The 13,528-nt window shown below is 41.1% G+C and overlaps 1 protein-coding gene across 1 annotated transcript; it reads left to right on the plus strand.

The window, feature by feature from the left end:
- Nucleotides 1-1,299: 1,299 nt before the first annotated feature.
- CCDC77 (coiled-coil domain containing 77) lies at nt 1,300-13,097 on the plus strand. Its single transcript, XM_021535072.3, has 11 exons — nt 1,300-1,405; nt 2,758-2,974; nt 4,137-4,279; nt 5,799-5,895; nt 7,227-7,284; nt 8,040-8,134; nt 9,031-9,179; nt 9,507-9,747; nt 10,578-10,703; nt 10,789-10,941; nt 12,730-13,097. The coding sequence occupies exons 1-11, from the start codon at nt 1,362-1,364 to the stop codon at nt 12,874-12,876; spliced, it is 1,470 nt and encodes a 489-aa protein (XP_021390747.2). The 5' UTR covers nt 1,300-1,361; the 3' UTR covers nt 12,877-13,097.
- The last annotated feature ends 431 nt before the right edge of the window (nt 13,098-13,528 follow it).

The raw sequence follows: 13,528 nt of genomic DNA on the forward strand, positions 1-13,528 counted from the left end.
GCTGTTCCAGTGCCCAGCCACCCTCTGGGAGAAAAACCTATTTGTAATATCCAACCTAAACCTGCCCTGGCACAGCTCCAGGCCATTCCTTTGGCTCCTGTCAATGGTCACCAAAAAGAGATAAATGCCTGTCCCTCCTCTTCCCCTCACAAGGAAGTTGCAAATTGTGATGAGGAAGAACCTTGTGGTTTCTTAAATAAGCTTTTTTTTTTTCCCTTGTCATATAGAAAGTCCATGTCTTTTAAACAAAGTTATTGTAAAATGCAAGTGAACCCAGTGGGAAGAAATGATGATGTCCGACTCTAGTTCAGAAGGCTGAATGATTTCTTTATTATAACTGCTATAATACATTAATATACTATATAAGTAAAACTACAAACCTACTTGTTCTAACTACCATATCTAACTCACTCACAAACTGTGACCCTGTTCTTGAGAGTTCAGATGCAGGTGGATTGGATTGGCCATCAGGCTCAAACAATCCTCACCAGAATCCAATCAAGGAATCATTTCAGGTAAACAATTCTCCAAGCACATTCCACAAAAAACAAGGAGCAGAAATAGAAATTGTTTTCTCTTTCTTCCTTCTGTGCACCTCTATGATAAATCCTGAGACGGAGAAGAATGTCCCTGTGACACAAAGTCTTAAGGAAAAAAGAACCCTAGCTTATTGCTGAGCAATTTTTTTTTCTCCAGCACACTTAATAAATTAGGAAATCGTTTGGTGCATAAATGGCAACACTACTACTAGGTACTACCGGGAATACATGAGGAGGATGAGGAGGCTAAAAGGCAGCAGGATGACCTAAAGAACACACTCAATTCAGTCAGAATTTGTGCCAGTAACTTCTTGTGGCTGCTTCCGAATGCCAGGTCATTTTCAAAGGAAAAGGGGCGTTTTTGCCAGAGCGGATAAAGGTTGCTGTTATTTTGCCCGCAGCCCGACCCGCTGCTGTCACAAGCGCGGCTCCATAAGCACAGGCCCCCGCTCCTCGCAGGCCCTGTGCCCACCCCAGAACTACAACTCCCAGACGCGCCGGCGCGGAACCGCTGACGCCCGCGACGCGAGCGCTGATTGGTGCAGGCTCCCGGCGCCGCATGGAAGCCTGTCTGTGATTGGAGGAGGCCGCGGGGCGGGCTGTGGCGCCGTTTAAGCCGCGGCGGGGCCGGTGTGGCGGTTGCTCGGCCGTTGGGGCCGTGCGGAGGCGGTGGCGGTGGCGGAGGCGGGACCCCATCCCCGGACCTCTATCTCGGGGCTCTTCCATCGGGGATCCCGCCGGGCACCCCCCTCGCCCGCCTACCGGGGTGCCCAAAGCCGCTGTCCCCCACCCCTGAAGGGCCCGGCTCTCCGCAGGGGCACGATGAGCGCAGCGGACCGCGCTGCGGGGAGCCCGCGCTGCGCAAGGTAGTGAGTGTGGGGCTGCTGCCGCCGGGACAGGCGGCTCCCGGAGCCTTTCCTCCCCGCCTGCTAGCCTGGCTGGCCCTGGGGCACCTTTAGGTCTGCCCTGTGCCTGCTGTGCGTCCTTCTTCCATCTTTCAGTGTCTGCCGCTCTTGAGCAGTAAAGCGCTCACCTTGTGCCTGGGTTGCCTCTTTCTTTCTAGTGTTGTTTCTCTAAGTGCACTGTTTAAGGAGTTTCTAGTCCTACAGCAAGTTATGGCAGGCAATACTTATACTTTTGCATATTTAATGGTTTCTTACAGTGCCCAGGGTTTTTATGGATGTGCACTGGGGGTCTGATCCAAACAGGTTCAGTGAGTGGCTCCATAAAGGTCACCATTGCCTTAGTGTCACCTACCAAATCACTTTTTCATCAAAATTCCTGATTCTCCACGACCAGATTCTGAACTGTGTTCTTGCTAAGCACCTCTGTAGTCAAGAGGCTTCTTAGCTTCTGTTGTTCATAGTATCATTTACCAAAAAAAAAAAAAGTTTGTCATATCAATATAAATAATGGAAAGAATCCTTTCTAATGTTTATTTTTTTTTTTACTCTGCAGCTCTATTTACAAATTTGCTGCTTATTTGAACAGATTAAATGTTTGAATGTTCTAAATATTGTTTTGAGGAAAAATAGAGTATGTAATTATACATGTCCTTGATTTGATTTATATAGCATTGACTTGCTTTCCATGTAGCACTTCAACATAAGATTCAAGAACTTGGCAGCTTCTATTTCTGTGTTAAGGGTGGACAAGCTATGTGGAGAACATCAAGTACACCAGATAGGAAAGCACATAGATTCATAGACCTACACCTTACGTTATAAAGGCTGGTGCATTAGCCAGCCTGAATTATCATCTTCATTCAGTTGTTTCTCTTTAGAAAGTGTTTTTCTGTTTGGGTGTCCAATAGGGACTGTCATGGATTATGTTTTCCTGTTTATTTCACAGTGGCTGCTGCTTCTAATTTAACAGCAATGGACTTTTTGTCCCCTGAATTCTGACCTTCTATTATTTTTCTCCTCTTTCCATAGTCATCATCCCCAACTAATGTATGAGGCTTTGCTTCCATAGCATCTTTTTTTATCTTTTCCATCAGTTGGGCCCTCCTCCACATTACACCTGCAAGCTGCTCTTTGTCAAAGGTCTTGGTTCTCCTAGATGCTGTGATCTCTTGTTAATAACTAGAGAACAGTCAAGCTAATCTGTGTTTTAAACTGAATCTGTGTAAAAGTTTAAAATCTTTTTAGCTACTTCAGAAAGTGTTTTAATTTTCCTGTCTGAGGCTTACATATAAGCAGAGACTCTTTCTGTCTAGGATGCCAACCCCCCGTGCCTCTTCCAGATCTGCTGAATCCCGGTCTCCAAGTCAGGAGGACTTTACTCCTCTCCCGTCGGTCAGCGAGCGCTTTGCCCACCTGAACCCCTCTCATGATCTCCTGGAATATTACCGCAAGAAGATTGCTGACTTTGATGAGGAACATGAGGAATTGGTAAAAAGGCTGGAGAAATACAAGCAAACCTATGATGAGCAGGTTAGGAAATGAGTTTTTGAGCAATGATGGGCTACATTCACAAGCTTAGTATTTTTATTCAGTTGAAAACTCGGCACAGAAGTCTTGGGATTTACCAGCAACATAGGGTAGAGCTAGGAAGACATAAGTAGATTTTGGTGGTTGGTTTTAAAATCTAGCTGTCTGTCCTCTATCAAATCAAATAGAAACATGCCTGTAAAATGTCCTTCAAAAATCATTATGGCTTGGTTATATCTTCACAGTGGGAATTTTGCCTTTTTTTTTAAATATTAAGATTTGACTTTAGGTGCTCATTTCCCCTGTTGTCCAGCTTCTTTCCCTTGCTTCTTGTATTGAAGGAATGTTCTTTTGTCCAAATTTAATAGGTTTTGACTTATGGATATAATTCATATTTACTGCAGTGCAATTCATATGCTTGGCCATAAGCTGTTAAGCAGAAATCTAAAAATTTGCCTTTTAAGAGGAAGAAATCTTAAAGAATATCTTGCAGATATTCTTTAAGTGCAGTGCCCTGATATGGGCATGTATCTGCCTAGCAGTCATCTTTGTAGTTGTGGATGGTTCTTTGAGGAGGTGCCTCCTCAAGCACTGGCCATGCTTGAAGCAGCCTGAATGTCCTTGGGGAAGTATGTACTGTACCTCTTACTGTTATGTGGGAAAAAGAGGGGCAGGTTGCAAAATAATGCTTTTTTTTCATATAAGAGTGGTTGGTAGCTTCCTATACCAGTTAGAAAAAATAAAACAGTAACTAGCTGGATTTCTTGCTGCTAAACCATACAGATATTTTAACGTGTGTTCTTTGGTGATTTATTTCAAAAGTAAATGCAGCTAGAGGCTTTTCTAAGTTTTTGTTGATGTCAGACTCCCCATACCTGCTTTGATCACCAGTGTGGAAATGCAACCACTGGAAACTGGAGACCCAAGCTGAGGCCTTATTTCACTGTCGTGTAGTGACCGTGATTCTCAGGGCTCTGAACTCCCAGCTGAAACATTTTTAAATAATTTTTCCAATACTGCCCTCATTTGGCCAAATATTATTCTAAAATAATTCATGAGCTGGCTCTTCTATGCTGGCTCCAGACTTGGAGCACAAGCAGCTTGAAGTTTGTAAGTGTTGTCCAGTGCTCTGTTTCATTTCAAGTGCCTTATTCTCTCCACTCAGCACCAGTTGCAGTGGGAAGTCTGCAGCCTGGAAGAGGAGATTGCAGAGTTGCAGAAGGCTTTGAGTGACATGCAGGTGTACCTGTTCCAGGAGAAGGAGCAAGTCCTTCGCCTGTGCTCGGAGAACGACCGTCTGAAACTCAGGTGGGTTGTTTTGCGTGGGGGCTGAGGCAGTGCCAGCAGCAATTCTCAGTCAGGCCTGGAGTCCTCAGAGTAGCAATTATTCCACACTTCCTATGAAACCATACCAGTGAAGGTGCAGTGCAATCTGTTGGGCTGCTAAATGTTTCCACTTATTTCCTCCTATTCTGGTAGTAGAAGGAAGAGCAGAGATTCACATTGTGTGTTAGCAGTTTGAATGTGAAATTTTGATTGAAGTTGTCTCTGGTGTGTTGACCTTGGCTGGATGCCAGGTGCCCACCAAGACCAAGGCATATGGAGGCATACCAAGGCATCTTTTGTCACTCACCTCTGTCTGCTGGACAGGGGAGAGAAAATAGAAGAAAAGATTCATGGGTCAAGATAAGGACAGAGAGATCATTCACCAATTACCATCACAGGCAAAACAGTCTTGACTGGGGTAAATTATTAACAATCAAATGATCAGAGGGCTGGAGCCTCTGTCTTACAAAGACAGGCTGAGAGAGTAGAGGCTGTTCAGCCTCAAGAAGAGAAGGCTCCAGGGAGCCCTAATAGCAGCCTTCTAGCACTTGGAGAGCCTACAAGAGAGCTGGAGAGGGATTACTACAGGAGCATGCAGTGAAAGGATGAGGGGGAGGGCATTAACTGAAAAAGGGTGGGTTTAGATTTGTTGTTGGCAGGAAATTCGTCACTATGAGGATGGTGGGCCACTGGAACAGGTTGCTGAGAGAAGCTGTGGCTGTCCCATCCCTGGGAGTGTTCAAGGTTGGATGGGTCTCTGAGAAACCTGGTCTAGTGGAAGGTTCCCTGCCTTTGGCAAGGGGCTTGAAACTACATGCATGTTCTCTCAGGTCCCTTCCAACCCAAACGATTCTATGAAATCAGTGTAGGATAATGAGAAATAAACCTAGATCTTAAAATGCCTTTCCCCCACATCTCTCTTCTCCCAGCTCAACTTCACTCATGAATTTTCTACCTCCTCCTCCTCCTGAGGAGCACAGAGTGGGAGGGAATGGAGATTATGGTTAATTCAGTACATATTGTCTCTGTTACTTCTTCCTCACTCTTTCTGTGGTCCATCATGAATTTTTCCATTCAAAATTTAAGTACTTAAGTCAAAACATGTGTTGGTGTGCTCTGACACTTCTCAGAAGTGTGATAAAAAGTCTGCTACAGCCCTTAATGTAGTTTGCTTTGAAAACAATGGACACTTACATTCTGAAGGAATTTTAGATAGTTCATAACTCTTAATGCAAATTCTATTCACCATGTGCTATTGTATAAACTTACATAGTATTGTATACTTGAGAAGAGAAATGCTCTCCGGTCTCAGCAAAATTGGTGCTGTTCTTGTATTGGCAACAACAAAGGAATGTCTTTGGCAGCTTGTTTTTAAAGCAGTATTCTCAGCAACTGGTTGGAAAACTTGCAAGCATCAACGGGTAAAGTAAAAGAACAGTGTGTCACAATGTCATGATGTATTTTAAAGAAAAATCTGCTGACCACTTCCTTTGTATTCCAGGGAATTGGAGGACAGGAAAAAAATCCAACAACTCCTGGCTATACTGGGAGTAGATGAAGGAGAAGTTACATATTTTCATAGGGAGCCTCCACATAAGGCAAGTTCTATTTTTCTGTAGATATGTTCCTTGGATTTTAACATGAGCATCTGTATCCCAGAGTTTGACCACAGACCAGATCTGTAACACAAGTCAAAGGTTGCTAAATCAGCCCAAAGCTCATAGGGAATTGTTTCCATCTACCCCTGAATGCAAGAGGGGTCTGTAGCAACAGGTTTTAGTATAAATGCTGTAGTATAAAGGTAAGTAAGAACAAGCACACTGAAGGTAGGTGTGCATCAGCCTTAGCATCAGCCTCCTTCTGCCTTCAAAACATATCTCCAGCTCAGCCTCTGAAATGTCAGATAGGAGTCTGAAGTAATCTGGCAAATGGTTGTCAAGATGGCAAGAACAACACAAAAAGGAAAAAAGTGTAGAAAATAACCAAGCACAGTGTTTGAAGCTCAGCTATCTCAGAATGTCTCTTAGAGCTTCAGTAAAGAAGAATGTGTCAAGATTGCTGCAGCAGTTTCCTGGGCTGAAGATTGCTGAAGAACCACCCACTCTAGACAACATTGTGTTGCATATTTCAGAAGTGATGTTGAATTATTTAAAAGGCAGTACATATGATGTGCAATGTAGTTGAACCTAATAAGGAAAGTCATGAGTGATTTGGATATACAGAGATTATTACAGGAATATAGGATTTATTTTGGAATAAGGTGCAGAAAAAGGCTGAAATATGCTGCACTGTTCATGGTTGTTCTGCACTGCTTAAGCTCTTCAAAGAGCTTGCAAAAGCTTTAAAATTCCTAGTTTAGGGTAGCTCTAAAATTAAGCCTATTATGTCATATCAACCTAAAGATACACATTGGGGTTATAACCTGCTCTTTCATGGCCTCCTTTTTTTTTTTGGTGGGTTTCATTTCAACAGTTGAGTTTCAGTATTTTTATCACTTATTTTTTATCTCAGGCTTGTTCAATATCTTGAGTGAATGTGCTGATAAATGAAGCTTCATGTTGCTCTGTCTTGCTGAGACAAGAAGGACTATAAGAGAAGGAAAATATATCATCTTCACCTTCCTCTTCTATCTCCAAAATGCTCTTTTTCCTTCTGAGGGTGCAGATTTTCATCCTAGTGAAGCCATCAAAGGCAGAATTGCTTCCCACTTTTTCTGGTGAAAAATATAGAGGCAGTAATGGCAAAAATCATCTATGATAAAGGAAACTTTTCAACATGGGCATTACACTTGTGAATGTCTTCTTTGTCTTGGGTAGAAGTAAGGTAATGCTGTTCTTTTGGATATCTTGTTTTAACTTTTTAAGCTTTGTTCTTGACCATTGCACCTTTGGGGAAGTAGATGCTCAGTGCAGATGTCTTGTTTCTGTAGGTTACTGTTCTGCAAAGGCCAGCACAGACTCAGGAACAAGATGGTGCTTCCAGCACAGGTACCACACCAAGCTAAGTAACAGCAGCTCAGCTCTTGCTTTTTTTGTGTGTCTATCTGCTGTATGCCAAAAAAATTCCTGTCTGTGAATGCTTTGGTAAATCTCCTTTAAGTTCCCTAAATGTGTCTGTACATATCCGTGCAGTACACTTGGCTTCCCTTCAACATCCTTTAAAATAGCCTTAGCTGGCTCTCATGTCCCTGATGTGCTCAGCTGAGGAGGAGGCTATAAGAGCTTCATGTGGTTGTTCTGGAACTGTGCAAGTACCAACTGGCCAGGCATCTTTGCCACAGCCACTCCAAGCTGTCAGGTTCTACTTGACTTTTGTGCTGACAGTAGTGTGGGTCCATATGCCTACATACTAATTTTCTCTTTTGAAATAATTGTTTCATCAAACTGACTGAAATTAGCCAACAAGCTCAAAACTCATTCAAACCTTGATGCTTGTGCAGCTTTGACATCTGACTATTCATCATTTATTTTAACAAAACCTGTCTAGTTTTCTTTCTATATATGCCAACAAAACTAGGAGGATGCCTAAATACTGCAGTATGATAGGATAAAGATACGTGATCACCCAAAGTTCTAGAATTCTTTTCTTTCAGCTAACCCTCCTTAGAAGTCCTTGTGACTGTAGTAGTGGAAGTCTTTCTGCTGTTCCTGTAGACCCACCAGAACACAAATATGTCATGCTTGGAAAGGTATTGCAAGTACTTTGGAAAACCCTTTCCCGCTTCAGTTCATTTCTTCAATAGGTACAGAGAAGAGCACTTCAAAACCAACAGCAAAAGTAGAGAAGTCAAGAAGTTCTGAGAGATATCAAAAAGATAATGACACACTTCTACTACAGGTAAAAGCATTTGCTAACTGATGGACATAATTGCTGGCTTCCAGAAAATTATGATAAAAAATATTCTGTCTGCTTAAGATAAGATGTAGATGCACTGGTTGTATAAATCTCTGTATCTTACTATGGAGTCACACTTTGTCAGTTTACTGAGCTGTTTCTTTCCTGTGAATGTAAATTTAAGAACTGATTCTGGAAGCTTTATGTAAGCAGATGTTCCAGTAATGTCAACTGAAATATGTTGTCCTTAAGTACAGAATGTGTAATTGATGTTATCTCCCATAATTTGATAGCATATATGAATTTACATTAAACCTACTGAAGATGTGCAGGGTTGGGTGCTTTGTGAAAGTTTGACAAAATCAATGTGTTTGAGACAGTGTTAGGCAGCCCCATAAGGTGCACTGACTTACATAGAAGTTTAGGTACAGGTAGCATGACAGAATGAAAGATAAAATGTGCAGAACCATGAATCAGGGAAGATGCCAGAAGCCGTATGCAAAGTATGAAGAAGGATGAATCAAGAAAATAATGGATGAACCTGTACAGCAGATATTGATGGTGGTGGTTGTTTTTATTATTTGTTCAAGCAAAGGTACAGAAGTGTCTCTGCATATTCCACAGGATTTGTTAGATGTGTGCAATTTAAATCTTAACAATATAAAATTATTAACAATATAGTAAGACCAACCTTATAGTAATCTCTTGCCTACAGCATGATTTTTTTTTTAATGCTTTAGTTATTTGAAATACTTAGCATTTAAACAAAAACAAAAGATGGAGAAATTAGAACTGCCAAAGGGGTAATGAAGTATAGTTTTTGATCTCAATCGTGGAATTTAACAGGAGCAGAGCTTGTGTGAGGTCTTGTTCTGTAATGTGTTTATTTGCTTATCCAGGTGAAGGCCCTGCAAGCTCAGATAGAAGAACAGACACGATTAACCAAGGAACAGGTTCAGGCACTACTCGAGGACAGGCGGATTCAGATGGAGGAAGCTGAGGCCCGACATCAGAAAGACCAGGACAAGATAAAAGCTATAACAGAAAAGTGAGTGTGAGAGACCATGATGTAGTCATGAGATGAGGAGAGAGCAATAGAAAAGTTATGACTTTCAATGTGTTGCTTTCTGCAGCAGGCAGAAAAGCATATTATGCAGCCATCTGGTAGTGTGTGTGGAAGATGAGTGGGATAATCTGCTTTTTAAAAATCCTCTTGCATTGGAAGAAGAGCATTTCTTTCATTAGATGAGAAGAGTTAAACTCATATTTGCACCTTGTGTCTTCTCCTGTGCTTCTTCCAACTTGCAGTGATGACTGATGAAATTAAGGTAGGCACTAGGAAAGAAGTTAACTCCACTGGGATACCTTTTTGCAGGCTCCATAAGACCCAAAATCTCTTATATGAGAGTACCCGGGACTTTCTCCAGCTCAAGTTTGATGCCAGAGCCAGTGAGAAAGCATGGATGGCAGAGAAGGATAGTCTGTTGAGGAAACTTGGCAAAGATCTGGATCATCTTGCTTTCAGCACAGATTCAGGACAAAAGAAGCAGAGAGAGCTGAAGAGTATGTTTCAAGCAAATGATGGAACTTCAAAACTCCACAGCAGAGAAATAAAGGTATTATTTTTTCTTTGGTAGAGTTTTTGGCTAGAAAATTGCAAGCACCTTGGTGTTGGCACAATACACAGTCACTAGAAGCAGTTTCAAAGTTGTACTGGATTGCCTTAAAGTTACATTATTGTTGGCATTAATCTAAATTTAAAAAACCCTCCTGCTTCAAAATCAGCATTACCTTCAAATTTTAGGTAAAATGTGTAGTTAGGATGTCACTGTCTGTTTCTTTCATGCCCAGAAAAAATCCTAAATTCTGTAAGCCATGTAATAAGTGAGGCCAACAGTTTTTAACCTGACTGCACATGGCTCTCTGTTCCTGGAAGTGCTCTGAGCTAACAGTCTTAGAATGCAGTGGCTGGATCTTCTTGATGCTGTCAGGGGAGAATGAGTCCTCTCAATTGATGTCTTCCAGATCTTCTCTAGCAGTCTGAATTTTTCTTCCTCTTCCACTACACTTCCAGTGAGAAGTTGGGAGATCAGAATAAGGAATTATAAAGTAAACAGGAAGTAGGGAATTGTTTCCATCTACCCCTGAATGCAGATGCCTCTGAAATGCAGTACTGAGCAAGCAGCTGTGAAAGAGGTGTTGCAGCATTAGTTGAATGTTACTTTTTATGATGAGCAGCCATACAAAATTGGTAACGTAATTTGAAGGTTTTGGTAATGGGATTGATGTTAGAGTATTGTCCTCACATATTTAGGAGCTCTAGTTCCAGTTGTTAATTTTTATTTTCCTGTCATATTGGCAGTGTTATCACACTTGCTTGTCCAGGGCAAGGGAAGTTTTGTAAGCACAGTCTTGAGTTAATTTTTTCTGTCTTCCTCTGTCCTAGTTACTGCAAGACAAGCTAGTGCAGGAAAAACACCTGTCACACATGTACAGAGAGCAGTGTCTCTCCCTGGAAGGGGAGGTGGCTAGGATCCGTGAGGAGAGGGATGCTGGCAAAGAACTCTTTCAGGTAATTGGTCTGTAATCATCTGCTGGCTTTATGGTGATCTTCCAGCTTTTATTCGGTATAGCCTATTGAGTTTTCATCTCCATAGGAACGCTCAGAAAAGATGGGGAAGCGCCTGAAAATGATGACCCAGCGATGTGAAGCCTTGGAAAAACGTCGTAGCATGGAAGTAGAGGGCTTCAAAAATGACATTAAACAGCTTCAGCAGAAACTGAAAGATGTAGAGAAGAAGATTTATAAGGTAACAGCTAAGCCTTTCTGAGGCAGACTGTTGTAGGCTTATCCTATAGAGATGTATTCTCACTATTTAATGTAGTATTCCCCTAGAGTTAAGGAAATAATTAATTTTCCAAATGTGCCTTTAAATATCGGTATCTGACAAAACTTGCCTCCTCTGTATTTTACAAAGCAAAAAAGATTTGTCTTTGTTTATCAATTAGGCATCAAGCTTACCAAGAACTGTCCTTGCTATATATTAGCTGTGTATTTTTGTTTCCACTCTCAAAAGTTCTAAAGTTCTTATGTGATACCTGTAACTTACTTAGCTGTCTCAAAATTGCGAGGTGGTGGTTTGATTCACAAATTTTTCCTACAAGGAAAATGATTGTTTTATTTTCTTTGTGAGAGCCATAGTGTTTGGTTCTGTTCCAGTAAGAGCTTGATCATTGTGTTAAGTATTGTGAATACTCCATTTATTACTTTAGTATGTCATTTGTGACTTTGCAAAAATCACTGCAGAAGTAGTAGCTGGAAGTTGAAGCTGTGTTCCCTGTAGTAGCTTCCAGATGTGTAGATGAACATCAGAACAGCTAAGAGGGAAATGCACATCCCTGATGTTGCTTGGAGTTAAAGATGAGACATTTATCTATAATATGCTTGAGAGGATGATCTTGGCATAGCTTAGACTCTCATGCAGGAATCTGGCAGTGCTTCTGATTCATTCTTTTCCTGTACTTTTGATGCACAGTTCAGTTTATGCACACTAATGCATTTATTTTGATTAACGGCTTCAATTTGTTTGGGTTTTTATTTATTAATGGCCTGTGGATTTTTAAACTTTATTCTTTAAGGACTAACAGCAGTACATGAAAGGGGAGAAAAAGTGTGTGTGATGCCTTTACTGGAGACTTGTGTGTTTTATATCTGTGGGTGTACTCTTCATTGTTTTCTCAATTTCTTAATACCGTTAACCACAAGAGGGCAGGGGAGCAAATACTTTCAAGAAGTCTCCAGAGTGATCATTCAATCCTCCTTGTCATCACTGGAGGTCGAGATGACTAAAATTTCCTGATTTGCTTATTAAATTTTTTGACTGAGAACTACATGATGGCACAATAAGGAACTATAGTGGGTCAAGGAAATACAGGGATTTTAGAGCAGCTTCCACTGCTGTGCCCTTGAAGGTGGCTGGGCTGGCATGCTCTATCCAGTTGCAGGGTGACAGGAAATATCATCCCTCTCCAGCTTGCCATCAGGAACTCTGATTATCCAGCAGCCTTTGTTTAGCTCAGTACAGGCACTGCCTGAGTCAAGGCTTTGGACTTGAACTGCTCTTAAATCCTGTGCAGTTCAGGGGGCAGCAGGTCAGCCACAGCAGTTAGAACACCTCTAATTGAAATAGCAAAAGATAAAACATCATCTTATCTCCTGAAGTATTTAGAACTAGATACGAGTTACTTGATAAATACTTCAACTTGCCCCTTTTTGTGTGTCCCTAAATAACACAGGAACTAGAAAGGAGTCAAAAGTCTATGAGTCAACATGGTTATATTCTATTAAGATTTCTTCTATGCTGGTACTATAATACAACAACATAATGTTATGAAAGCTTTTTTCTTTATTTTTTGTTCTGGAGCACCTCTTTATTGCTGCTGTGCATTATCCTAGCACTCTTAACTTACACATCCTCTTTGCTGGCTACAAAAGCTCTCCTTTAGAGTTGTCTCCCTCATATTCTTACCATAATACTCCCTAAATTGTATTCTGTACAGCTTTATTTTTCTTAACCTGTTTTTCTTTTTGTTTTTAGATGGCTTTGAATTTGGGACCAGACCAGGATCTTGCAATTCTACGTGAGGTCCACCAAGGAAACAATCTAACACGTAAAATTCAAGGAGAACTAAAAGACTTAAAAGCAAAAATCTACACCTTAGAGGATGAGCTACGGCACTGCTGAAGCTGAATTATTAGCTGGCATCCTAATTTTAGGAATAGGACACTGCTAGACTTGAATATGCAAGAACAGCTCCTGCTTGTTTGTTTCCTGGCATTCATCAACAGAAGGTTGAGGAAATCTGCTGTTAATGCCATAAGTGTACGTGAGCCATTCCTAATGTACCATATTATATTGCTGTTTGAGCTGAGAGATGGCACCTGATAAAACTGACTTTAAAAGTACATGATGACTGATACATCAGGAGTGTATGTATTACTACATCTTCATATCTGTGGTGGGGAGCTGTTCTTAGCCTTTATTTGGAGCATATTATAAATCACATACATGGTTATAATGAAATTATTAATCATAGAAGGATCTAGTTGAAGATCTGAATTTTGGCTGACATTTTCCTATGTGAGAAGCAGCTTTTAGAATAGTTTATATGATTACTGTTTTCGTGCTTAGCACCTCAGGATGTAACTGGACATTCTCATATAGAAAGTCTGTACTAAAATGTCTTACATTTGACTCCTGGACAGGATAACTATTTTAAAATGCCTCCCTTTGCTTGGTTTTAACCTAATTGGAGCAAACCTAACTAATTTAATATGGTGGGAAAAGATAACCCATTATAGAACTCTTCTGCAAGGATGAGCGACATTTACACGAG

This window comes from Lonchura striata, chromosome 5 (assembly GCF_046129695.1).
Source record: "Lonchura striata isolate bLonStr1 chromosome 5, bLonStr1.mat, whole genome shotgun sequence".
NCBI lineage: Eukaryota > Metazoa > Chordata > Aves > Passeriformes > Estrildidae > Lonchura > Lonchura striata.